Below are 27,037 nucleotides of genomic sequence, written 5' to 3'. Positions count from 1 at the left end.
AGTCCACTCTGGTGCCTACGCAGAGGATAGAATTTATCGGGGCAATGCTGGACTCCAACCTTGCAACGGCCAGTTTGCCCCTACACCAGTTTCAGGCCATAGTCTCCCTTGTCAAAAGTCTTCAGAGCTTTCCAACCACCTCTGCTCGTACTTGCCTTGCTCTCCTGGGGCACATGGCTGCATGCACTTTTGTCACAAGGCATGCCAGACTCCGAATGTGCCCTCTGCAAACCTGGCTCGCTTCGGTCTATCGGCCGGGCAGGGACGCCATGGACATTATTCTGACAGTTCCGCCGGATGTTCTAGGCTCACTCGACTGGTGGAAGACGTCATCCCGAGTGTGTGCAGGCCTGCTGTTTCATCCTCCCCGGCCCTCCATGCCCCTAACAACGGACACGTCCTCGCTGGGCTGGGGCACCCACCTAGGGCTCCTGCGCACCCAAGGCCTTTGGTCACCCCGGGAGTTGACGCTCCACATCAATGTACGAGAGCTGAGAGTGGTCCGGCTGGCATGCCAAGCGTTTCAGCACCATCTACATGGCTGTTGTGTTGCAGTGTTCATGGACAACACAACGGCTGTGTATTACATCAACAAGCAGGGTGGACACGGTCCTCCCCTTTGTGTCAGGAGGCGATACGGCTGTGGGACTTCTGCATAGCCCACTCCATACATCTAGTGGCCTCCTTTCTCCTGGGGGTACGGAACACTCTCGCAGATCACCTGAGCAGGTCCTTCCTATCACACGAATGGTCCATCCATCCAGACATTCTCCATTCGATTTTTCGGAGGTGGGGCTTTCCCCACAAAGACTTGTTTGCATCCAGAATGAACAGGAAGTGCCAGGTGTTCTGCTCCCTATAGGGTCGCTCCCCGGGCTCCCTGTCAGACGTGTTCCTGATTCTGTGGACGGGCCACCTCTGTTACGCCTTCCTACCATTCCCTCTCGTCCACCGAGTCCTGCTCAAGCTCCGCAGGGACAGAGCCCACCTTATCCTGATCGCTCCGGCTTGGCCGAGGCAGCATTGGTACACCATGCTGCTCGACCTGTCGCTGGCAGACCCAATTCCCCTGCCACTCTGTCCGGACCTGATCACACAAGACTTCGGTAGGATGCACCATCCGGACCTGCAGTCCCTTCATCTGACTGCATGGCTCCTGTCTGGTTAAACCAGTCAGAGTTGCACTGTTCCGCCACAGTACAGCAGGTGTTGCTGGGAAGCAGGAAGTCCTCCACACGCTTGACGTACCTCGCAAAATGGAAGTGCTTCTGCCACTGGTGTGACCAGCACGGCCATTCTCCGCATTCTGTATTAGTCCCCACTATCCTGGACTATGTGTGGTCTCTCAAAGAGCAGGGGTTGGTGATCTCCTCTCTGCGAGTACATCTTGCGGCTATATCCACCTTCCATCCGAGGGAAGCTGGCAGTTCTGTTTTTTCCCACCCTATAGTTTCCAGATTCCTCAAAGGCTTGGAGCGACTATACCCATGGGTCAAACGCCCTACCCCTATCTGGGACCTGAATCTCGTCTTAACCAGGCTCATGGGACCCCTTTTGGGCCTTTGGCCACATGCTCACTGCTGTACCTGTCCTGGAAAACAGCTTTCCTAGTCGCTGTCACCTCGGCTAGACGAGTCTCAGAGCTTCGTTCATTGACTGTGGATCCTCCATATATTGTGTTCCATAAGGACAAGGTACAGCTGCGACCGCACCCGGCAGTCCTCCCTAAGGTCGTCTCCGCCTTTCACGTTAACCAGGACATCTTTCTGCCAGTCTTTTGTCCAAAGCCGCATTCATCGCGACGAGAGCAATAGCTCCATACTTTGGATGTCCGGAGGGCTCTCGCCTTCTACATCAAGAGGACCAAGCCCTTCCGGTGCTCACCTCAGCTATTTGTGGCGGTGGCGGAACGTATGAAGGGCATGGCAATCTCCTCTCAACGTATTGCATTTTGGGTTACATCATGTATTTGGGCTTGCTATGACTTGGCTCATGCTCAGGAGAGCCATCTCACTGCCCACTCTACTTGGGCTCAAGCTTCATCTGCTGCATTGTTGGCCCATGTTCCCATACAGGACATCTGCCGCGCAGCCACCTGGTCTTCCATCCATACCTTTGCATCGCATTACGCATTGGTCCAACAGTCTAGAGACGATACCGCCTTAGGCTCAACGGTCTTACATTCTGCAACGTCTCACTCCGACCCCTCCGCCTAGGTAAGGCTTGGGAATCACCTAACTGGAATGGATATGAGCAAGCACTCGAAGAAGAAAAGATGGTTACTCACCTTTGTAACTGTTGTTATTCGAGATGTGATGCTCATATCCATTCCACACCCACCCTCCTTCCCCACTGTCAGAGTAGCCGGCAAGAAGGAACTGAGGAGCGGATGGGCCAGCAGGGGTATATATCAGGCGCCATAGCGGCGCCACTCCAGGGGGTGACATGCTGACCCACTGAGTGTTGCTAGGGTAAAAAAGTCTCTGACGAACGTGCATGTGGGGCGCGCACACCTAACTGGAATGGATATGAGCAACACATCTCGAAGAACAACAGTTACAAAGGTGAGTAACCATCTTTTCTTGCATCTTGTTTGCAATGTTTTCTGCCTCTCGTATAGTTTCTCCCTTTTGTGATTGGTCTTCAGCTATAATTTCTAATGCATCCATATGCCCAAATATGTTTTAAGAACTGCCCATTGGTGTGTTGAGGCAGAGAAAAATGTATAAAGTAACTGGATGTTGAGAAAAACCTTACTACCACCAGACAACAATCAACAGCACTGCGGCCAACAAGATTGAGAGAGTGTGCAGCACATGGTATGAATATCGTATATTTGTTCTGTTCTATAAGCATCTTTCTGCATTCCTTGATAATGCCCTGACACATTGGCAGCATTGTCATAAGATTGACCTCTGCACTTCGAGAAATCTATTTTGCAAACTTGGCACAGATGGTGCAGTACTTGATTTGCCATTTCTTCACCAGTGTGGCTTTTCAAATTGAGGAATGTTATAAATCATTCAACTTGTTTTCCATCTGTGGGAGACACACATCTTAGTAAATACTCAGTTGATCAATATGTGAAAGATCAGGTGTACAGTCGACAGATAAATTGAAGTACCCAGCAGTACTTATTTCGTCCACAATAGCTGAACGAACTTTGTCACTCATTAGATCAATGAGTTCATCACTTATTGTCTTGGATAAGTATGATGGGTTACCTTGGCCAGTATTCCCATATTTTGAGATATGGCCTGCTAAAAATGGGTCAAACTGAGCCACAAGCTCCAGCAATCCCAATAAATTTCCATTCTGCAATGATCCAAATGTGTCATTTGATCTCTGGAAAGGCAGACCACATTCAGCTAATATTTGAATAACAGCTATATTATGCTGCGAGACATGTTGCCAGTATTCACTCTCCCCTTTAATTTGTTCTTCCAATTTCTGTGTTAATCCAAAGCCCTGTCTTCAATTTAAATATGTCAACATTCAATCTCTGTGAGTAGTGCTATTTTCATATTGTTCAATTAAAACAGTATTCTGCCAGTCACTAAAACCATCTGCAGCAAACCGGGATGTTGAAGGTTTATATGCAAAAAGTTTGCAAACAAAACAGTACACAGACCCTGTTGATGGTGAATACAGTAGCCATTCTCGAGTGTATTTCTCACCATTCACATTCATGCCGAAAAATATTTTTTGTGGACAATATCTTGTTTGTTTGCCATTGGTAAAAGTCCAGTGTGATTTCTCAAATGGCCCAGTGTGGTGTTGACAGTCATTTGGTCCACAATTTATCCGGTAAGCTACATCATCGGTACTGAAATCAACCCACATACGAGGATCTTTTCTCCTATTATTTACAGCATGAGCAGGTTGAGTCTCTGATACATCCACACCTTCTAGAACAATGTCTGTTTTACCACCAGGAGTAGCATGATCAGTTACAGTCTCTGATTTCCTCGCATTATTTCGATCTGCGTTAGTAGGACGCCCCGCTGGTTTAGGTGGGGATGAGTAATAAAAAGAGAACAAAAAAACAGGGGAAGAGTGTGTAGTGGAGTGTAAGAAAGTCTAACCAAGTTCTGGTTTTTCCCATGATGACTACTGTACTTCAGTGCTTTTTTTGAAATATCAAATATCAAATTTTTTTAAAAAAATCTCATTGTTTTTGGTGTCCCCTGCTTTGTTGGTGGCCTAAGCACGTGCTTAGTCTGGCTATTGGGTAATCCAGCCCTGAATAACAGGTATTACCTCACCCATCTTGTCTTTCATTTCCCGAAAAAGGGTACTGTTTTAGTCTTGTTTAGATTTGCTTTTGACTGCAGTGATATAAGTGTACTGTTGGCTGTCCCAGAACTCAGCAGGCTGCATGGCTGTACCGTGAAACCCATGGGAACCATATTCTAGGCTAGGGGTGTGCAAACGTTTTGGCCTGAGGGCCACATTGGGGTTGCAGAACTGTATGGAGGGCCCGGTAGGGAAGGCTGTGCCTTCCCAAACAGCCTGGCCCCCACCTCCTATCCAAACCCTCCCACTTCCCGCTCCCTGACTGACCCCCTCAGAACCCCTAACCCATCCAGCTCCTCTTGCTCCTTTTCCCCTAACTGCCTCCTCCTGGGACCCCCTGCCCCTAACCACTCCCAGGACCCCACCCCCTTTCCAACCTCCCTGTTCCCAGTTCCCTGACTGCTTTAACCCCATCCACACCTCCGCCCTCTGACAGCCCCCCCCCGGGACTCCCAAACTTATCCCACCCCCCAATCCCTTGCCCACCCGCTGAGACCCCATGCCCCTTGTCCAGCCCCCTGGCTCCAGCCCCCTTACCATGCCGCTCAGAACAGCAAATCTGGCAGCTGTGCCACCTGGCCGGAGCCAGCCATGCCGCCGCGCTGCTCGGCAGGAGAGCTCAACCCCGCCACCCAGAGCGCTGCCCGCATGGCGGCAACATGGCTGCATTGGAGGGGGGACAGTGAAGGAGGGACCGGGGGCTAGTCTCCCTGGTTGGGAGCTCACGGGTTGGGCAGGATGGTCCCGTGGGCCGTAGTTTGCCCACCTCTGTTCTAGGCATTTAGGGGGAGAGGGAGATGAAATCCAACAGCTGTTGGGTAGCATGTGAGTAGCTTTGATCTGGTGGGTGTCCAGGATTGGAAATCACACTTGCAGGAGTCATTGGTTGCCTGAACTCACTAAGGTGGTGAGAGAGAGAGAGAGAGTAAGGAAGAAGCCAAGATTCTTGAACAGCCTATTCAGTCCTTTTGTAAAAGACTATGGGACTTAATAGAGAATGATAACTTTTTTCCATAGAATTTTTAAGCCATCCTATAGAATTCTAGAACAAGGACTATTGTTCTGTGACGTTCTGTAGATTGTCCTAACAGCTCTAGAGAGAGGATCTCACTGTCTGTTAGATTCTATAGAGTTTGAGTAATATCCATAGAGCCCTATCGGTTTAATCACTGTCAAATTCAATAAGGCTTTTCCATAAGTACAGTTTGGACCCCTCCTTCATGAGAGATTAAAGGGTGTGAGCAGTAAAATTTCTCAGTGGGCCAGAAGAGAAATCCAAAGGCTCCCTCTGGAGTGGTACTTCATTGTGTCTGTAGTGTGTTGCTGGCACCGGCTAGCCCAGAGTTTTGTGTTACACTGAATTACCATGCTGGTTCATTTCCCCCCTGTGCACATTGGCTGAGATTTCCAATGCCAACATAAACACACAGCCCTCACTGAAGGTAAATGTTTGCTTTAAAAATCTTAGATATTGTTTAGAAATCTAAATGACAGTAAAGCACATGATGGTGCTGACAGTTGCTAGGAGTCCCAGTGATATCTTCTGACCAACCCACAAAATAGGGCCTAGTTCTGCAAAATGCCAAATGGCCTTAATTCCCATGGACGCTAATGGGAGGAGACCAAGTCTGTACCTTGGACCTCCTGTAATGTAATGTAATACATGATATTTATTATGTGTCTGCCTTTGGCTTGGCTTAGAACCAGCAGTGAGCTGCATATAAGGTACAAGCTAGAGCAGGGAGAAGATAGAAAGATGCCATCTATCCTGTATTAAGTATTGGGCCAGAGATCCTTACTAAATGTGATTAAGGCAGGGATAACTATTCTTAGGTACCTGAAGGTGCAACAAGGGATTGTGTAGGTGCAGGAAAGATTTACATATTAAAACTAAGGAGAGGTTCTACTGGGCAGAAGACATTTCTTGAGGGATCACTTTTGCTTCCAGTCATGAGGTTCCATGAGAGTTCCACCAGAACAATGACACTGTCAACCAATAAGCAGTTACCAGTGATAGTGGGAGACTGACCTTCCACTGGAGCTGGGACCAAGCTGTGGAACTCCATGCTGCAAGAGATAAGAATGGCCTTGGAACTGGCCAGTTACAGAAGTGAATGAAAATCTCATTCCATCAACTTATCTTTCCCTCCAATTTTTACACCTGCATGGCCCTCTACACACCTGAACTATAAACTAATCTTGTTATGTCTGCAGGCTGGGATTGAGGACAGATCTTCTTGTTCTGATGGTTAGATACTTGGGAGAGGCTCTGATATTATGGTGATAGCGGCCATAGCAGTAACTAGTTACACAGCATAAAGTATTCAGCTGCTTTTGTTTTCAGTGGAACTGCATCCACTAATTTAGGATCAGATTTGACCTGATATATTCAAGCCTATGGAGCCCTTATATACTTCCCAGAATTCTGCATTTAATTTGCATTACAATCAATTTTCTTTTCCAGACAATGCTCAACTTATACAGGGAGGAACAAGGTGTAGAGGAACTTCTGTCAGCTGCCGAGCTTCAGTCTCTAATTATAGCAACAGCCTCACTCTGGGACCAGTGCAACCTCTCATGGAAAGCACCCACAAGCCGTGTGCTTCGGACAATTTCAAAGGCCCAAACCAAAAATGCCATCATGTACCTACAAGGTTTGGTTTTTCCTGAGCACCCGTGGAATGAATTCCTGCAAGAAAAATCGCACTTAGCTAGGTTTCATTTCTACATTCCCCCAAGAGTCAATCACTTGCAAATGCATGAGCTTCTAGACTAGAGCTCAATCTAGTGCTGGTGGGAACCTGGGAACTGAAGTCCTTTATTTATGCATAGAACAGAAAGTTACAGGCAGCAGCATGTCATGTCCTGTCCCACTTCCACCAAAGGTACCCAAGGCAAGAGATACATTAAAGAGTTACAAGTCACATGACCCCAGAGCCAATTCGCTTCTCTGGGGTTCCCCAGCTTTCTAAATATTGCTCCCCTGATATTTGCATAGCACCTTGCTGAACTTTTGTCAGCTGCAGTGCCCAATGCATTGGGGAATCCTGATTGGTTGCCAGTGATAGTTTGGCTTCTTCCTAGCGGGAATTTTCCATTAGATTAGGGGTGTTTTCATTTTTTAAAAAAATGCAAAGATTACTTATCTCCACCTTGCAAAAGAAAAAACAATCAGGATAATTTATAATAAACATTCTGCCATAAGAACTTCCTCATAGGGTGTAAATGTGTGTGGTGGAGCTTTTTTTGTGTGTGTGTGGGTTTTTTTAATGCAAAAGTCCCCAAACATGGTTTCTTCATTCACACCACTTGTGAGATCAGGTCCTTGTGTAGTAAGAGGTAGACTGACAGCAGGTGAGTTGTCTAAGAATTGCCAGCATGACTACACTTGGAAGCTGGGCTACAAGACTAAATGGAAAAGACCAGTCAACAATAGTAGCTTCAGAGCAAAATGTGTCCTCCTCATTGTGCAAAACTATTAATTTCTATCTGAGAATATGTTATCATCTTAATACAAGATAATCTAATTATCTGTCATTCACCATGTATCAAAAGGGCTGGACTCACAGTATGTAGATTTCATTGGGGGCAGATTTATATTAATAAAGCTGCTTGCGTTTCTATGGGTCAAACACAGAAATTTAATGGAAATTGAGGAACGAACTTTTTTTTATTTTTAAATTTTATTACTCTAAAGCCAGCAGTGTATTCCTGTATTCTGCTCACCACCTCCCCAAATCTCTTCTCCAGCCAAAAGAAGAATTAACTGCCCTGTTTGATTGGAAAATATAATGTCAAGCATGTTGTTACATTTTGTCTGTGATTTTGCAGTTGTTTGTAACATTAGGCTGTCAATACTAAACATGTGCTGTCATTTATTCACAGCTGCGGACTGCATTAAGATAGTCATTCAGAATCTATTCAAGTTGGCTGACACCTTGCCGGCTTCTGACATGTGTGAGGCAGTTAGCATCATCTTATGTTTTGTTAAGGATTCCTATCCTATCTCCTCAGCTTTGTTTTTGGAGTTTGAAAATAATGATGGATATCAGCTCCTGATAAAAATTTTACTTAGGTTAGTATGGAGTTTTCACTTGGTTTCTAGGGGATGATAAAACATGGGTCTAATTCAGGGGTCAGCAGCCTTTCAGAAGTGCTGTGCCGAGTCTTCATTTATTCACTCTAAGGTTTCGCATGCCGGTAATACATTTTAACATTTTTAGAAGGTCTCTTTCTATAAGTCTATAATATATAACTAAACTATTGTTATATGTAAAGTAAATTAAGTTTTTTAAAATGTTTAAGAAGCTTCATTTAAAATTAAATTAAAATACAGAGCCCCCCGGACTGATGGCCAGGACTCAGGCAGCATGAGTGCCACTGAAAATCAGTTCCTGTACCGCCTTCGGCACCCGTGCCATAGGTTGCCTACCCCTGGCAAATTAAATATAATAATATAATTTTCAGAGGTGATGATGGCTTGTTTTAAAATTTCAATTGCATTTTAGAAAGATCCAGGTAACATAGTGGGCAGGTGAAGCACTGAGGTGCTGGTAAACAAAGGGTCTCATTTAGCAAACCACTGACAACACCGCACTGCTGTTTAAAGAGTGGAACTACAGCATAACTTCTCCCTTTGAAACCACAAGGGGAAGTGCCAATTGAAGAAGTTAGTGTAGAGGTAGGTTAGGGAATTACCTAAATTGAGACCCAGACCCGGTTTTGTTCATCAAACACTAGTATATGGATAATATCAGAAGAGACCTCAACCGGACCTACTTTGCTCAGAAAGGCTCCCCTGGTCATGGACTCTTTGTCCAGAGGAAGCATTTCACCTGATGGAGCAGATCTCTAAGTAAAAAGCTAAATCCAATGTGCATGTTTAGGATTAATATGCTCGCACCTCGACAAGACCCATGGGTTACCCTGGGTAGAGCTGGGCAACATTTTTTGACCAAAACTTTTTTTGGTGAAAAATGCAGATTTGGCAACATTAACACATTTCACAAAATGTTAATTTTGCCAAATTATTTGTCAGGATAAAACCCTTTACAAAATTTTGAAAAAAAAGAAAATGTCGTCAACATTCATGATACATTTTGATTTTTCTGTTCAAGATGAATTTTTCTTTTAAATTTCTCTTTTTTTGACATTTTTAAATTCTAAAAAAAAAAGGCTCAAAATTGAAACAAAGTGTTTTGTTTCAGGTCGAAAGAAATGTTTATTTCGATCTGAAACAATTTTTTTAAAAATGGGCTCCATGGATATTACTCAAAAAATAAAAATTGCTTCAGAATTTCCACAAAACCAAAAAAATCCATCATTTGCCTGCCTCTAATCTCGGGTCAAAACACAAAGCAGTTTTGTCTGCTATTTCTACTATTATTGCACTCTTTATTAAGGCCCTGAGTTTACTACATCAACAGCCAGTGGAATAACCATGAACCAGTTTCCCCAAAAGCACTGAGCAGTTTTGTTCCCACAGGTATAGTCCTCAAGTTAAGAGAGTCCCTCCAGACTTTACCATCCAGCATAGATTCCACCATAGTCGCCAGCCTCTCCTCCCTCTCCCTCCCCCCACACTAGTGAAGGCCTCAGGGCTGTCGGGGGGTGGGGCAAGTGGGGCAATTTGCCCCGGGCCCCACAGGAGCCCTCACAAGAATATAGTATTGCAACTTTTTCTTATGGAAGGGGCCCCCAAAATTGCTTTGCCTCAGGCCCCCTGAATCCTCTGGGCTGCCCTGGAAGGCCTTGTCTGCACCAGAAATACAGCTATTCCAGGTAACTCTCCGGAAGAGTTCTGGTGCTATAACTTGTACCACTTTCCCAGATAAAATAACTATGTCTATAGCAGGGCTTTTGCCAACCTAGCTATATTGGTTAGGGGGGCAATTTTTTCACCTTCTTCAGTGACTGAGCTCTGCTAGCAGAAAAGCACGGACTAGCCCTGAGAGGCAGAAAAACCTGCATTTTACAGGGCTTCAGGCTCCTTCTCTTCCCAGCATTCTTTGCCAAACTGGAATTGACAGGCAGGCCTCCCAGCCTTTCCCCACTCTTTCAGTGAGTGACCTTCCTGTATGCTGATATCCTGAATCTGTTCTGTAGGTAAGGCCAAATCTTCCAGGTCCCATTTCCTGCTTTTTTCTCTTAAAACCAGACACCAGTGTCATGCTGTCTGGACTGGCTCTCGACTGTGAATGCCTACCTCAAAGCAGACTGTCAAAAATAAACAGACACCTCAAACCACTGGTGTGTCCTGTGGTTAGATTTCACCAAGTCAGTAACAAATGTGAACTCCTGGATCATTGTAATAGCCTCACCATGGAGTCACAGACAGTCCCCTGTGACTCTCCAGTCTGTCTTGCCACGCAAGCAAGCTGGACTTACTGACAAATAGTCACATACACCAAAAGTCACACACTATTCAGTTTGTTTCCAGTCCCCAGAGACCAGTCACTTACCCCACATCAATTGGTTCCCTAGATCTTACACCAAAGGCAACGCTTGTATTCAAACCCATAATAAACTATCTAAAGGTTTATTAATTAGGAAAAAGAAATGAGTTATTTGCAGGTTAAAGCAAGCAAACATACTGTGGTGAACTGCATTCAATTAGGGTGAACTGCAAAGAATGGAGCAGACATATTCAGGGTGTACCAGCATAGCTGGGACCTCAGTCTTGCGACTCAACTTCCCCGATGAAGCTTAAGCAGATCTGAGATAACAGAATCAGGACCCAAGGATCTTTTATAAAATTTTATGTTCTCTTTGACAAGTTTCTTGGGGAACACAGGTAATTTAGGATGACTTAGCTATATAAATTAACATAAGGCAATTGGCTTGTTCCTCCACTATTCACAGGGGATGATTTTCTATACATTTGAAAGAGAGATGAATACAGAGATATCCCATGTTTACAATTTATTTAAATTCTAGGGTGTTCGTTTGATCTCTGAATTATCAGAATACAGCATAGACAGGGACTGTTGATGACATTGTCGACCTTACTCATACATATGTAAATACGCAAAACACAACCATTACCTTGCCACATATCTTTAAGGGTCGAATTTGAGTAATTTATTTTGCAGGATGTTTAATTCTTTCTAGCCATGCATCACAGATAAACACAACTGAGTTGCAGTCTAAATCCTAAGAGTGATAATGTTGTAGTGATCTGTCACTTCAACGAGTGTTTCAGGGTAGACCCAGGAAGTAACCCCTGGGGATCTCTGGCTTCAGTTTGCTGTCTCTGACCCTGGGAGATTTCCTGTGTGTCTGTTTTTATTTCCTTCATTCAGCCCCCAAGTCCATAGGACGAGCTTCCTTGTACCTAGCATTTCCAAGGGGTGATGGGACCATCAACCAATCCTTTGTATTGCAATATTCCTTGATGACCTGTCTGATTTTGATAGTTTTTTTGGACAGGCAGGGGGAAACACTCTTCCCATATGAATTCGCAAATTTAGAGCAAACATTTTCAATGCTATAAAGCAAAACTTACATATTTCCTTACAGCATGGCATACAAACATTACAAATAAGATTAACACATGTGGCCACTTATGAATGTTCTATAGAGTCTAAACATTAAATACATTCTTATAAAACCAATACCTAATACATAAGTGACCTGATCTGGTCTCCAGCTATGAGTTTGTCTGTTATTAGCTAATGCCTGCAGCCTTGGCAAGAGCTGCTACCCGGCCTGCCAGTGTCACAATCATCTCTCCCTTACCCCCACTGAAAACCCTAGAAGGGGAAAAGATGGTCTTTTATTCCCTGAGGCTTTTCTAATTTGTAATGATAGCTTGTTCTGGCACACAGACCTGTGCACAAATAGGTCTGAGGAGAAAGATTGCACTAGTCCCAATCGTAAGAGCAGTGGACGTAACAACATGATATATGGCTGACTGCTTTTCACCACTTGCTCTTTCTCCCTTTGATCTAAGCTACTGCAAATCTGGGAGATGTTTGGAACCAGCCTACGGTTTAAGAGAGACTTCAATGCACTAGCCATGTCTCTAATCCCATATGGATAGCACACATATCAGATTAAACAATGTCTTTCCCTTCCAGTGGGCCCATGGGTCTGTAAATCTCAGGCTGTTTTGTAGAAACTAAAAAATTATATATGTTTGTGGTTTATATTTTGCTAATTGTGTTTCCTTTTTTATTTTATTTTTAAGTATAGGCTAACATTCTGAGTTGGATTTCTAGAGCTGTTTGAAATATTCCAAATTTTGATTTTTTTTTAAATTATAAATTTGTTAATTTTGACCCCAAAAATCAGGATATATTTTTTGTGAAAAATTTCCCCTTTTCCAGCTGGTGCTGTGGATTGCATTTCTAGTGGTACATGTAATGGGACTTAATTTCAATATTGGCTAGTTTCTTCTTTTGCAGTGATTTATTGACCTCATCTCTTTAATTATCTGGTTCAGTTTGTAGTTCTTCCCCTGATCCAACTGCGGAGTTATTCAAACTGTCAGATTATCTGGAGAACAATTCAGTTCAATCAGTCATCCAATCAGTGCAACAGAAATCATAACTGATTACTGTGGTGGAAGCATCTGGGGGAGGGAGAAAAGTGAGAAATTGTTATTTCAGTATCTGGTGTCCCTGTAGAATGGGTTCATAAAAGGACCTGGTTATTGTAAATATTACTGAGTCACAAGCATATGACTACATACCCCAATCTTTGTTTTTAGGTGGGAGGGATCTCTGCACAGTGAAGGAGACCACCATGTCGAAGAGGTGCTGGATCTACTGACTTGCCTCACAGTCTGTGGGAAAACTGAACTGAAAGTTTCTGGCAACATTACACATCCTCAGCTACCGCACTTTGATTTTGAACAGACACAATCCTCTGGTACTGTATATACACATACAAATATTAGTGTGGGCTTAGCATGGGAAAATAAACCATTATGCACAGCATGTGCATGACAGAAGAAAATGTACATGATTGCATGTGTGCATCTGCAGTGCTAAGGTTACATCTACATTGTGACCAGGGATATGAACGGCAGCTCATGTCTGGTTTAATGGCTGCTAGTTTGCTAAAAATAGAAGTGAGAACTGTGTAATGTGGGATTCAGCATGGGTTGCACAGGCCCGCCTGATGCCCCCGGGGTACATACATGCTTGTGCAGCCAGTGCTGAGGCCTGGGCACTGCATCCTCACTTTTATTTTTAGCAAGCTAACTAGAGTACAGCTAGCATGGGTACATCTACACAAGCTGCCATTCTCACTGCCAGCTGCAGTGGAGAGGTGCCCTAACCCACACGGCATGGATAACACAGTCAATACAGCTGGCTGGCAAATGGGCAAAATATCATTATGTAAATGTTCAAAATCATTTACAAAAAAAAAATCACAAACTGCGCTTATCAAAAAAAAAGAATTCTGATTTAACAATGAGAAATATAAAAAACCCCAAATTATTCTATCAGCATAGTCACATAGTGGGACTGTTTAAAAAAAATCACTTTTGAAAATGTTCATATATCTAAGTCTTAATTGTGCAGCCCCAAGGCATCCCAGTGGGGACTTATACAGATGTGTAAGTGTTTACAAGATGTGGGGCCTAAAAGGATACATGGAAAATTTGATGAAAACTTAGCAAACCAACAATTTTTCATAAAAAAATGCTGACATTGTAAGAAAGGGGTAGCTTTGCATTGAAGATTTTCCATTCAAAACATTTCTATTGTCTCTAAACACAGTTTTTTACCTGTTCTGACTAATAATTTGGTACTGCCTGTGGACCACCCACAATTGCACCACCCACAAAGTCCCTCATCTGAACAGCTTACAGTCTAGACAAGACAGGCCCAGCGTGGAGGAAGGGGTAGAACCTACAGAGGGATCAGTGGGATTGTTTCCCAGCACATGCTGGCATCACTCTTTTTGTTTTTGTTTAAATTTTGTGGAGTGAGGTTTGGTTGGGAGGGGACTGGCTAAGCCGAGAGATCAGGGGAGGGAGGGAGTGGGACAGGGCAAGGAAAAGAGGTTATGGAGGGGAAGTGGAGTGAGGCTGAGGTGCAGAGACTGGGGATTAGAAGGCAGGAGGGGCCAGGAGCAAACAGCAAGTCAGCACAGGACAGAAAATGTCTGGAGTCAGACCTGTAGAAAACACTTTCATGGCATCCACCATGCCTGCCAGTCCTTCCTGCGGTACCCACTGAGGCTGCTTTTGTGCCTGCTCCTGCCAACTTCAGTTTCTCTGGACCCTGGGGCTGGCTCCTACCTGGAAATTTTTCTTCCCCAAGCCCACGTGGCTCAGGAGAGTTGGGGTACTGCATAAAGTTATGTTGTGGGTCACCCCTGCAGAGTTCTGGGTCCTGAGGATGCTCAGGAGGGGGTGTTCCCACTTTTCCCCTGTTCCTCTATGCTCCAATACTTGCTGAGACTGGATGTATCTGATTTGTGCTCTTAGATATGCCTTAATAGTGCAGATAGGGCATCTGTATTGGGCTTGAGATAAGAGTAGTTAAAATGATCTGGCTTGATTTCTATTTCTCAGGAATGACAGTGAAAAACCTCCAGGCTTTTCAGGTGTTGCAGTCCATCTTCCAGAAAACCAGCAACCTGCACCTCTGTAGAAGAATCTTACTGGCTATAAAAACCATGTGGGCCTGGGACACAATGAACTTCTTTCTCCTGGAATGGACACTACAGCCCATCTCCCAGTTCACTGACATCATCCCCCTCAAACCGCACCTGGTTCAGATACAGTTCTTCCAGCTGGTGGAATCAGTGGTGCTAGAACTGTCCTACATCCCGCATGAAATCCTGAAGAAGGTTGAGTGTTTGATAAAGGAGAACTTGGTGCCATCCTGCACCATAGCTGCTCTGCGGTGCCTTCACAGCATCACCAAGAGGGACTTGATCTTCACTGACATATTCAGAGACTCTGGGCTCTTGGGCCAGCTGCTGACTCAGCTGAGGAAGCAAGCCAAGATCCTGAGGAAGACAGGTACAGCTGGTTTCATTGGCAATGAGTGGTAGCGCATGCAAAGTTGTAGGAAAGAGATCTACCCTGAGTGTGTAGAGGAGGCCAGTGTTACATGCCAAGGTGCTGGAGTTTGTATGGAAGCTGCCTGGCCCTGGCTTAAATTCCTGAGCTGCTGATGCCACACCAAACTAGTTCCCTCCTGAAATCTGACTTTCTCCAGTTCCACTCATCATATACAGCTTATGGGCTATGCATCAACCACAGGACTTAACCTCTCTCAGCAGTTTTGTCTCCAGTGGCAGCTATTAAAAAGTTGGCCCAAGTTACCAAAATTAGTGTCTCACTTTGGGTTCCTTGGGAGCCCAATTTAAGATCCTGGGCTTGATTTTCACAGATGTTGACTATTCTCTTTCCAGTTAAAGTCACTGGGAGCTGCAGCACTCATCCCCTTTGAAAACCAGGCTCAGGTTATCTCATCGTGGGCACAGCAAGGTCCCCGGAGCACCCATGGCCACTCCCAGAGTCTCTTCCTAGGCACAGTTTTATTTTCCAGACAGAGAGGAAAACAACATGGGCATGACCTTGGCTCCCTGGGGGTTTTCCCCTCTGCTTCTCAGTCCTTCCTGCTTAGGGCTCACTGCAATACTCTATTGACTGAGCACTGCCTCCCAGGGCTCTCCCCCAGAGGCCCTTTTCCTCACTGCCTCTCCTCCCAGGGGACTGTGGCAGCCTCTCCAAGGGAACTTACTGCTGTTCCTGCTCCCCCTTCCTTACTGACTGCCTGGCTTTTTATAGCCCTAGGTGCTTTTATAGCCCCTCTTAATTGGCCAAACTGGAAGTATCTGTTCTAGACAGGGGAGCCAGACCCTAAGTACTAAAGGAACACTGACAGGAAGGGTTAGAAGCTGACTTCACTACAGGGGCAGAGTTAAGGTTGTTTGGGTGCTTTAATGATGCGTTTTCAGACTTTAAAATGTTTGGCCTCCTTTTAAGTGTCACCTTAATTCTGAATTTCCTGGTAGTAACAATTTGCTTTTTGATCACTACTATATCCTTTAATGTATTTTCATCCTTAAGTCACTGACATGTGCACTGTGCCTTAATGAAGAGACTTGTCTGGGAATGGAAGGAGGTTCTGATTCTTCTGCTAGCTGACAAGACAATAGGGACATATCTATCATAGGTCCCTTTACCATAATGTCTGGGCACCTCACAGTCTTTACTGTATTATACTCACAGCATCTCAGTAGAGCAGAGCCATTATTCCCATTATACAGATGGGGAACTGAGGTGCAGAGACACTAAGTGGCTTAGCCAAGGTCACACAGGAAGTCTGTAGCAAAGCAAAGGTATTGATCCCAGGTCTCCAGAGTTCCAGGTTAGCACCCTGACTATTGGACCATCCTTCCTCTCTCTCAGTATTTTATCAGGTGCTGTAGGTTTCATGTAGACTGTGCCAGCATTCATGGGAGTCGTATTTGCTGAACACTTGTGCAGAGAGGAATTCTAGTTACCAGTAGCAAGGTATCTTGTGGGATATTTGGGGGGAACTCTCTTTGTTTTGTATATGCAGCTGGGACCCATGCACCCTGTCTGGAGCAAGGCACTGAGAAAGAGCTAACCTGTGTGATGCTGAAGATGGTTGCTGCCCTTGTCCTGGGATCTGTGAGGAACGCTGGTAAGAGAAGATGATGTTTCAACTGTCACAACATCGCCTCTGTGGTACTTGGTATCAGATGTCCTGGGTACAGCATAATGAGCATCCGACTCACTTCTTCTGTTCGTATGTTTTATTCAGAAATCATGTTGGATAGGAATATAGTAATGGCCATATTGCATCAGGCCATTGGTCCATCTACTCTGGCTCCTGTCTTCCAGCTGTGGCCAATACCTAATGCTTAAGAACATAAGAACGGCCATACTGGATCAGACTAATGGTCCATCTAGCCCAGTATTGTGCCTTTTGATAGTGGCTAATGTCAGATGCTTCAGAGAGAATTAACAGAACACTGCAGTTATTGAGTGATCCATCCTCTCTTTTCCAGTCCCAGCATCTAGCAGTCAGAGACTTAGGGACACCTAGAGCATGGGGTAGCATCCCTGACCATCTTGGCTAATAGCCATTAATGGACCTATCCTCCATGAACTTATCTAGTTCTTTTAAAAATCTTATTATACTTTTGGCCTTCACAACAAGTCCCAGAGGTTGACTGTGCATTGTGTGAAGTACTTCCTTTTGTTTGTTTTAAACCTGCTGCCTATTATTTTCATTGGATGACTCCTGGTCCTTATGTTACATGAAGGATTAAATAACACTTCCTTATTCACTTTCTCTATACCAGTCATGATTTTATAGACCTCTATTATGCCCCCCTCTTAGCTGTCTCTTTTCCAAACTGAAAAGTTCCAGTCTTATTAATCTTTCCTCATATGGAAGCTGTTTCAAACTGCTAATCATTTTTGCTGCACTTTCCTGTACTTTTTCCAATTCCAATGTATCTTTTTTGAGATAGTGAGACTAGAACTGTGCTCAGTGTTCAAGATGTGAGTACACCATGGATTTATATAGTGGCATTATGATACTGTCTTACTATCCGTCCCTTTCCTAATGGTTCCTAAAATTCTGTTTTTTTGACTGCCACTGCATGCTGAACAGATGTTTTCAGAGAACTATCCACAATGACTTGAAGATCTTTCTTAAATTCTAAATCAGCTTTTACCACTCATCATTTTGTGTATATAATTGGGATTATGTTTTCCAATGTATACTACTTGGAATTTATCAACATTGAATTTCATTTGCTATTTTGTTGCCTAGTTATCCAGTTTTGTGAGACCACTTTATAACTCTTCACAGTCTGCTTTGGACTTAATTATCTTGAGTAATTTGGTATCGTCTGCAAACTTTGCCACCTCACTGTTTAGCCATTTTTCCAGATCATTTATGAATATATTGAATAGCACTGGTTCCAGTACATATTCTTGGGAGACACTTGTATCTATGTCTGCACTGTGAAAACTGTCCATTTATTCCTGCCCTTTATTTTTTGTCTTTTGACCAGTTACTGATTTATGAGAGGACCTTCCCTCTGATCTCATGACTGCTTACTTGGCTTAAGAGTCTTTGGTGAGGGACCTTGTCAAAGGCTTTCTGAAAGTCCAAGTACACTATGTCCACTGGTTCACCCTTGTCCAATATTTCTTACCCTTACAAAGGATTCTAATAGATTGGTGAGTCATGATTTTCCTTACAAAAGTTGTATTGACTCTTCCTCAAGAAATTGAGTTCATCTATGCATCTGATAAATCTGTTCTTTACTATAATTTCAACCAATTTGTCTGGTATTGAAATTAGTCTAACTGGCCTCTAATTTCCAGAATCGCATCTGGAGCCTTTTTTTAAAAAATCCACATTACAATAGTTATCCTCCAGTCATCTGGTACAGACACTGATTTAAGTGCTGTGTTATACACCAGTTAGTAGTTCTGTAATTTCACATTTGAGGTCCTTCAGAACTCTTGGATGAATATCATCTGGTCGTGGTGACTCACTACTGTTTAGTATATCAATTTGTTCCAAAATCTCCTCTTCTGACACCTCAATCTGGGACAGTTCCTCAGATATGTCTCCTAAAGGGAATGGCTCAGGTATAGGAACCTCCCTCACTCCTCTGCAGTGAAGATGGTTGCAAACAATTCATTTAGCTTCTCCACAATGGCCTTGTCCCTTGAATGCTCCTTTAGCACCTCGAGCCTCCAGTGGCCCCGCTGATTGTTTGGCAGGCTTCCTGATTCCCATGTATGTAATTTTTTTTTTCTGTTTAGTTTTTGTGTCTTTTGCTAGTTGCTTTTCAAATTCTTTTTTGGCCTTTCTGATTATACTTTCACACTTGACTTCCCAAAGTTTAGGCTTCTTTGTTATCCTCAGTAGGATTTGACTTCCAGTTTTTAAAGGATGCCTTTTTGCCTCTAACTACTACTTTTATTCTGTTGTTTAGCCATAGTGGCATTTTTTTTATCCTCTTGCAATTTTTTTTAATTTGGGATATACATTTAATTTGAACCTCTATGATGGTGTTTTTAAAAAGTTTCCATGCAGCTTGCCAGCATTTCATTCTTGTGACTGTTCCTTTTAATTTTCCTTTAACTAGCTTCCTCATTTTTGTGTAGTTCCCCTTTTTGAACTTAAATGCTACTGTGGTGGAGGCTTCTTTGGTATCCTCCCTCCTATGGATGTTAAATTTCATTACGTTATTACATACTTCAGAGCAGCAGCGTGAAAACCCCCATAATCCACTAGGCCAAGAGGAAAACTTCCTCTTCATTTTAAAGGTTCGTTTCCTTTTGAGTTTCTCTTAATAGTTCAGACATTGTTACAACATGTTTAATTGTATTACAGTAGTGCTTGCATTAGGGTGACCAGACAGCAAGTGTGAAAAATCGGGATGGGGTGGGAGGTAATAGGAGCCTATATAAGAAAAAGACCAAAAAATCGGGACTGTCCCTATAAAATTGGGACATCTGGTCACCCTAGCTGCATGCCCCAGCTGAGATCTGGGCCCCATTATGCTAGGTACTGTACAAACACTGAGCAATAGGTCCTGCCTGTAAGATCTTGGTCTAAATAGGCAAGACGGTCAAAGGATGGGAGGAGAAACTGAGGCACAGAGAGATGAAGTGACTTGCCTAAAGTCACTGAGCAGCTGAGTCAGGAATAGAACCCAGGTCTCCTGAGTCCTAGTCTAGTGGTCTATTCACTAGATGCCAAGAAGGAAATATTTTAAAAACATACATATTTTGTATGAGTGAGTTTCTCCCCCAATAATCCCTAATTTGTCCTTAGTTACCTACTCTGTAGTGAAACTTGGGATGATTTATACAATGACTTAGTTGTAGACCGGGGAAAATAACACAGCCGTCCATTCTACTGGATTTTCTTAGATGGTACCTGTTTCCAGGTATCTACATATCCACTTAGACACTAGACCGGTTATGTGCTGGCACTAGTAACAGATCTGTGCACACAAACTGGACATTTGCACACACATACACTAGGTGTGTGCAATTGGAGCCTTGTGATAGTGCACAGTTGACATGGAAAATTTGCCTCTGTGTTCAAACCCATATTGTGATTGGACATAAACCATGCTCAGTTATATGGGCACCAACTGAACTAACAAATGGCATCTGATTGATTCCCAGTTGTTATAAAAGATTATGGGATGGTACCATACATCAAGATATTTCTGGACGATGACTGCTACCGAAGTGATACCCTCTGTATCTTGGAGCAGCTGTCAGTCATCAACACCGAAGAGTACATGAGCATAATTATTGGGGCCCTCTGCTCTTCCACTCAAGGGGAGCTGTACCTGAAACTGGACCTGCTGAAGGTGATTAACATTGCTTCCCATTTGCTTCGTCATCTGCTCTGAATATGCCTGGTTTAGATGGCTGGTGGCTCCCAGCCTAATTACCAGCAGGAAAGTGAAATCAAATGCAGGGGCAGAGTTAAGGTTGTTTGGGTGCTAGTCACTGAGTGTTTTAATCATAGGTGTGTGAACAGATACTCCCTAATGTCTTGAAAAATGCTTTAGATAGTTAAAATAGATGTATAATAGAGAAATAATGGCTACAGAATTGCAGTTTACATATTGTTGAGTACAGCTACAGCAGAAGGAGAAAAGAGAGACATGGGAGAGGAAGCTGAGACTTACAAAGAGGAAGTGAGAGGAAGTAGAAGAGGGTAAAGGTAGCAGCTGAGTTGGGTGTGGGGATGAAACAAATGGCTTGATTCAGGTTTCATTTGCAGAGGTGTAACTCCATTGATCTCAATGGGGTCATCACTCACATATAACAGGGTAAATCAGAAAAGGATCTGGTTTCAGTTGGAGAGAAGGTGATAAAGGGGATGGAAAGAAATTTACTCATATTCTCTAATGTATTCCTAGCAGCCTGATCAAAAATCCATTAAAGTAAATGGAAAGAATCGCAATGATTTTACTCTGGATTAGGCCCTTGGTTAGCAAACTAGAAAGCAGCAGCATTGTGAGCATTAATCTGGGATTGCATTCCACATTCATTAGCTGGCCTTATTTGAAGTCCCCTCTTAGCTGCTAATGCAACAGCTAGTCTTTGTGGTACAGTAACTGTGCTCACTAAAACAATCTGACAAACCAGGGAACAAAGCCCGTTGCTCTGACCTGAGCAAACAAACTTTTGTTGTAGTTTGTGGAGAAGTTAAGTGCAGCTCCCAAACTGATATGAGAACAAATGCAGCTTTGATGTCTAATTCTGACAAATGATAACCATGTTAAAACATAATGTAAGCAAATGAATTTATTATTTGTGCCCTTTGGGACTGTGATTGTGTTATGCACAAATTCAGATTGATTTGCTAATATATATTTAGCTGTTAAACTGCGAGCCCAAATGTGATTAGCTCTCCCGTATTCCAGAGTGGCATGTGGACAATTATGAGGAATAACAAATAATGGAATGTGAAATAAATTCTGTTAGCTATAACTGAGTTAGGGGTTTCCAGCAGGCATCCAGTTGTATAGATTCAAGACAGAGGAATACTAACTCATAGGCGATTAAATTGTAACCGAGTTAGAGCCGGAGAAAATGTTGTTATTGCTGACCTTTCCTGAAATGTGTCAAAGCCATCCTGATAACTTCAACTCCAACTTATTAAATTTACTCCCTGTTCAGGAGTCTCTGCTTGGTTTGATACATTATCATGCGAAATTGAATGACAGTAATAAAGTCCCCCTTCCTACAGTTCTGGCAAGCCCTTTCTCATAGTACTAGTTCCTGTTATAGAGAGATATTTATGATAGAAATGCTTTTCTTCAGTGGATTTGGAATTAAGCCTTTCATTTGATTTGAGAGGCTTTTCTGTATGACTCTCAGCCAACATAAGGTTTAGTGTTTTTCAGAGTAGCAAGAGACAAACCCAAATCCCAAGTGTGTTACCCCTGTTTACCTCTTGTGGCTTCTGCATTTAATAAATTGCACAAGGAGGAAAAATTAGGGATGGGTTAGATGCAAATATACTGGGCCTCATTCTTTTCTCACTGATTTTTACACTCAGATTATTGCAGTGTAAGTGAGGCCCGAATCAGGTCCAAAGTATCTCTGACTTACAGTGGAATGGGTTAGGTTTTAAATACATACAGTGATACATAGCACTCATTTATAGCCTGATACAGAGTCCACTGAAATCACTTGAAAGACTCCTACTGACATGCGTGGCCTTTGGATCAGACTCTCAGCGCTTTTTGTCTCCAAAATGCTGTATAAGCATTAACTATGTTTGTCCCTGGGAGACTGGAAACTGTTATTGCTAGTTTAGCGCTAGGAGAACCTACTCTCTGCAGTATCTTTTGGACCATGTTATGTTGCTGGTTTTGAGCAGATTGGGTTCTGGTTAACACCTGATGGGCCATTATGGCTCTGTATGGTCACGCTATCTGTGCCAGTTGAATGTGGAATATTTTTCAATACGTTGATTGTAGCCATTGGTAGACGCTATTGGAAAAGTCCCATCTGCCTCCAGGAGTTTTGCTTAAACTATTTTAAAATAATCTCTGCTCTAAGGTATGTGGAATGCTTCCGGCTGGTTTAAGGCTTAGGCACTGTGGGCCCACATCTGTAGCCCTGTCTCCTTGAGTGAGGAGATTACGCTGAAATCTCAGCTCTCACTTTTAGACAAAAGTAGGTTTCTAGCCCTCCTGGTTGTGAAGAAAAGCTCACAACCTTGAGCAATGTCTCGGCTGCGGTGAGCTCTGCCTGCATCTGCAGACAATCTGAAGTGACAGCTCAGAGACGGGTGAAATGCCTCATGCATCTCTGTTGGGTATTCACTCCAAGCCCCACTGCTCTGGGGCAACCCACCCCACCTCATCAGGGAGTCTTTATGAGTCAGGAGGAGATAGGTGCAGCTGCCCCCATCAGTAAAGCAGATATACTCTGGCTGCAGGGGCAAGCCATGGGGGCATCTCTTCTAGTGCTGTTGACCTAGAGTTCCCTGTAAGAGCAGCATGGAGCCTCCCTTCCCCTGGAAGTTGGCTACTCCTGGTCTCTACTTTGGCCAAACAGGCTAGCAACCGGCAGTGTTTAGGACTGGAACTTTGCCTGCTGGCTTGGAGCCTTGTAAGCCTCATTCCCGAGCCTCAGGGCTGCCTGCAGAGATGGCTTCGGAAAACATGTTAAATTCTCTTATGTTTGAGGTGGTTGAAAAACAGGCAAGAAAGGTTTGCAAAAATGTCATTCCTCCTCTCCCCTGCATTTTTGATCAACAATTGAAATGTCAGTGAAATCAAAATTCTGAGAGCATTGTCTAGTCCAACTTGGTACCTTATGTGATGTGAGGTTAAACGTTTGCTTTGTCTCCCTTCTCTCTAATGCCGCAGTCTCTCCTGAGGATCCTGGAGAACCCCAAGTGCCATTTGGCTTTCAGAACATGCAGCGGATTCAATGGACTCCTGTCCCTTCTCTCCGACATGGAAGGTGCGTTACAGGACCCGCCGTCAGGGGCATGGGCAGCTACGGGGCATAGCCCCATCCTGGAGCTTGTTTTGTACACACTTGAGGGGATAGCAGCTGCTCTGCACCTGGACCCCATCAACAGTGACTTCTTCCAAAGGAATGGCCTCTTTGAGAAGCTGGCGGAGGATCTCGGCTCACTCGGCTGCTTCTGGACACAGGGGAGCCAGCAAGTCCCTGTGCAGCTTGAGAAAGGAAGGACGTTTGCAGAGTTCTTGAACGCAGCCTTGTACTCATCAGAACCTTTCCCAGCATGGCTCAAGAGCTGCATACGGATTCTGAGTTTCCTTGACCATATGATCAAAGGGACCCTTCATCTGGACAGCTGCTTCCTGGAGATAAAGCCTGCTGCAGAAGAACAACCATGGGATGTTCAGAAGGGACAACTAGATCAACAGGAGGGGCATGGTACAAGCTTCAAACCACAGGAGAATAAATTACCTGCCTCTGACTACCGGGCATGGGCAGACCCTGAAGACAGGTAGGTATTTGATTCTTTATTATAGAAAGACCCCAGCATTCAAGAGCAGTAATACCTGGGTGTTTTCTGGTGTCACTGAGGAGCCCACAGTATTTTACATGTAGGAGTGAAATAAGCTGGACAAAGCCCCCTGAACTGCAGGCTGATAGTATTATTTGCATTTTACAGGGAGAGTGGTCATCAGCCAAGGCCCAGAGGTGGTGTGACTTGCCCCAGGTCACACAGAGAGTCAGGGAGAGGGTCAGGAATCAAGCTGAGGAGTCCACACTCCCAGGCCTGTGCTCTAGCAGGCAGACAATGCCACTTTATAAAAGGTGAATGACTGCAAACGTTGCAGCATAAATGTCAGTGTTTGACTTCAGAGGGACAAAGTAGGGACAAGCTTGTCTCTTTTGCCAACAGAGGTTGGTCCAATAAAAGATATGTCTTCACCCACCTTGCCTCTGTAATATCCTGGGACCAACAGGGCTACAGAACTGCACACAATTGTTTGGTTCAGTGGGACAAGGGGCTATGAGAGCTTTTTGTCATCCCTGGGCTCTGGATTATATACTGGGTGAGCTTTCAGAGTGATCCTGTCTCTTTGATCAAGTACCAGAGAGAGGCTGTAGGTCACTGGAATTTGAAAACTATTTTTTAGCCTCTGCTCCAAACCACCCAAATCAATATTGACTCCTGCAATGGGATGGAAGATTGTCTCCAGTCACTGGGTGCAATGTAAATAGGCCTAAATCACTATATTTCAAATGCCCTGTACTGGAAAAATGAAGAAGGAAGAAGCCATACTGTCTGCCTCATTTTATCTATATCAAGGCAAGAAGGTCAGGGAAGACATTCAGGGAAGGCTGGGAGATTTCCGCAGCACTTGGAAGGGCAGTTCTGTTTCTGGATATCTTTTATTAAGTTGTGCCTTCCCTCAACGTTTACATTTCTTCCCTTAAGAGACAGGGGAAATCTCCGTCAGTTTCCTGTGTCCCTGGCTGCAGCTCAGATCTCCCTGTGCTCTTACATACAATTCACTGTATTTCTGGTTGGAGCTAGAATCCAAGCGGCAGAGATTACAGATCTGGCCATGTCACCATGGAGGCATCTCCAGCTATCTTTAAAGAAGGAAAACGACTAAGTCGCATTTGAAGGCCAAACCTTGACATCCTGACTCATAGGAAACGCTTGTTGAAGTTAATAGGAATCTTGGTCGAGTAAATGCTAAATGCAGACTGGGTTAGCACTTCAGCATTTGGCCCTCTGCGATTCATCTGTGCATTATCTGAAGCTGTGTGAAAAGTCTTTGTAGTTTTCCTTGGCCAGCTATCAGAATGGCTTCAAAGCAGGTCACAAGAGATGCTTACTGAACGCCCTGGTTTGTACTGAATGTGGGATTCCAACTGGGGATGGGCTAGCTAGTTCAGATGAAATGCTATGGTGAATATGCTGAGTGGCACATTCACTAGTGTTCTTCTCTTGGCCCAGGAGAAACTTGGAGGGACCTGGGTCAGCAGGCAGGGGGCTCACTCAGGCTGGGCAGCGGGCTGAGCTGGGGCAGAGGCTGGGTGAGAAGCAGAGAACCAAGCAGGGACTGGCAGCAGCAGGGGACAGGATGAGTGACTGGCAACCAGGAGGCATGAGGAAACAGCTCTGGCTGGATGACAGCAGGACAATGGACAGTCCCCCGCCCTGATATCACAGATGACATATTTTTCCCAATGAGACCCAGCAGCCTGTAGTTAGGTTCCCTTATGAGAGTGAAGGACCTGCTTACTCCAGGATACTAGGCCTGAGAGGTGCCCAGGGGCAAAGCCCTACTTCGACCCCTCTCTAGTACTGCCTTCCAGGGACTAAGTCAGGAGCTGTGGGTTTGTATTATGGGACTCTGGTTGGATCAGTCAGATACAAGTGGCCTCTGGTTTTGGGTGCCTCAACTTTTTGAGCTCCCTTGTGCCCTGAGGAGATGGTGCCTGGAGACATGAGCGGAGCCATGTTAACCAGAGGCATCAGCAGAGGAGGGAGCTGAGCTCAGCAGCCGGGAGGCTTGCAAAGAGGGTGGGGAAGCTTTCACTGCCACTGCCTAGGCATCAGCATTGAATGCTCTGCAAGTAGGCATGGGAAATCCAGTGCACACGGTTGGCTTTCCTGATAACCTGCAGCTTCCCCTTAGCTGCTTCTCCCTCTTCACACTTTCCCCTGTGAGAGGCTGCAGCCCCCGGTGCTCTACTGAGCCAGGCAGGTCTATAGTGGCAGGGCCGGCTCCAGCTTTTTTGCCACACCGAGAGAAAAAAGAAAAACCCGATTGAGCTGCAGCCAAAGAAGAAGAGAGGGAGTGAAGGACCTGCCACCGAATTGCTGCCGCAAACCGGGCTGGGCCGCCCCAATAACGGACGGAGTGCCGCCCCTTTCTATTGGCTGCCCCAGGCACCTGCTTCCTTAACTGGTGCCTGAAACTGGCCCTGTATAGTGGGAACCAATGTGTAACAACCATGCATTACCTGTGAGGCCCCAACCTGCAGATGAGTACTGAAAAGTTAGTGAAAAGTAGGTGTCTGGGGAAAGGCGGGGATGAAGTCCAAGGGCCTGGTGACTTGTGCAGTCACTTCCTTGTGTGCTCAGTGGGTGTGAAATCCCACTGGTAGTATTCCATGTCGGTGGCTCCAGGCACTAGCGCTCCAAGCGCATTCCAGGGACTGCAAGCCACGGGGGGCGCCCTGCCGGTCCCTGCGAGGGCGGCAGTCAGGCTGCCTTTGGCGGCGCACCTG

General features: G+C 44.6%; 1 protein-coding gene across 1 annotated transcript in view; it reads left to right on the top strand.

Moving 5' to 3' along the window:
* WDFY4 (WDFY family member 4) overlaps positions 1-27,037 on the top strand; it is a 255,320-nt gene that overhangs the window by 37,983 nt on the left and 190,300 nt on the right. The window contains 7 exon segments of the mRNA XM_030569859.1: positions 6,761-6,950; positions 8,182-8,371; positions 13,007-13,167; positions 14,825-15,277; positions 16,830-16,934; positions 20,459-20,649; positions 23,674-24,287. Of these exon segments, the coding sequence (XP_030425719.1) occupies positions 6,761-6,950; positions 8,182-8,371; positions 13,007-13,167; positions 14,825-15,277; positions 16,830-16,934; positions 20,459-20,649; positions 23,674-24,287 (1,904 nt within the window).

This window comes from Gopherus evgoodei, chromosome 7 (genome assembly GCF_007399415.2).
Source record: "Gopherus evgoodei ecotype Sinaloan lineage chromosome 7, rGopEvg1_v1.p, whole genome shotgun sequence".
NCBI classification, from domain to species: Eukaryota; Metazoa; Chordata; order Testudines; family Testudinidae; genus Gopherus; species Gopherus evgoodei.
The sequence above is the reverse complement of the archived record's forward strand: the minus strand, read 5'-3'. Positions and strand labels throughout refer to the sequence as shown.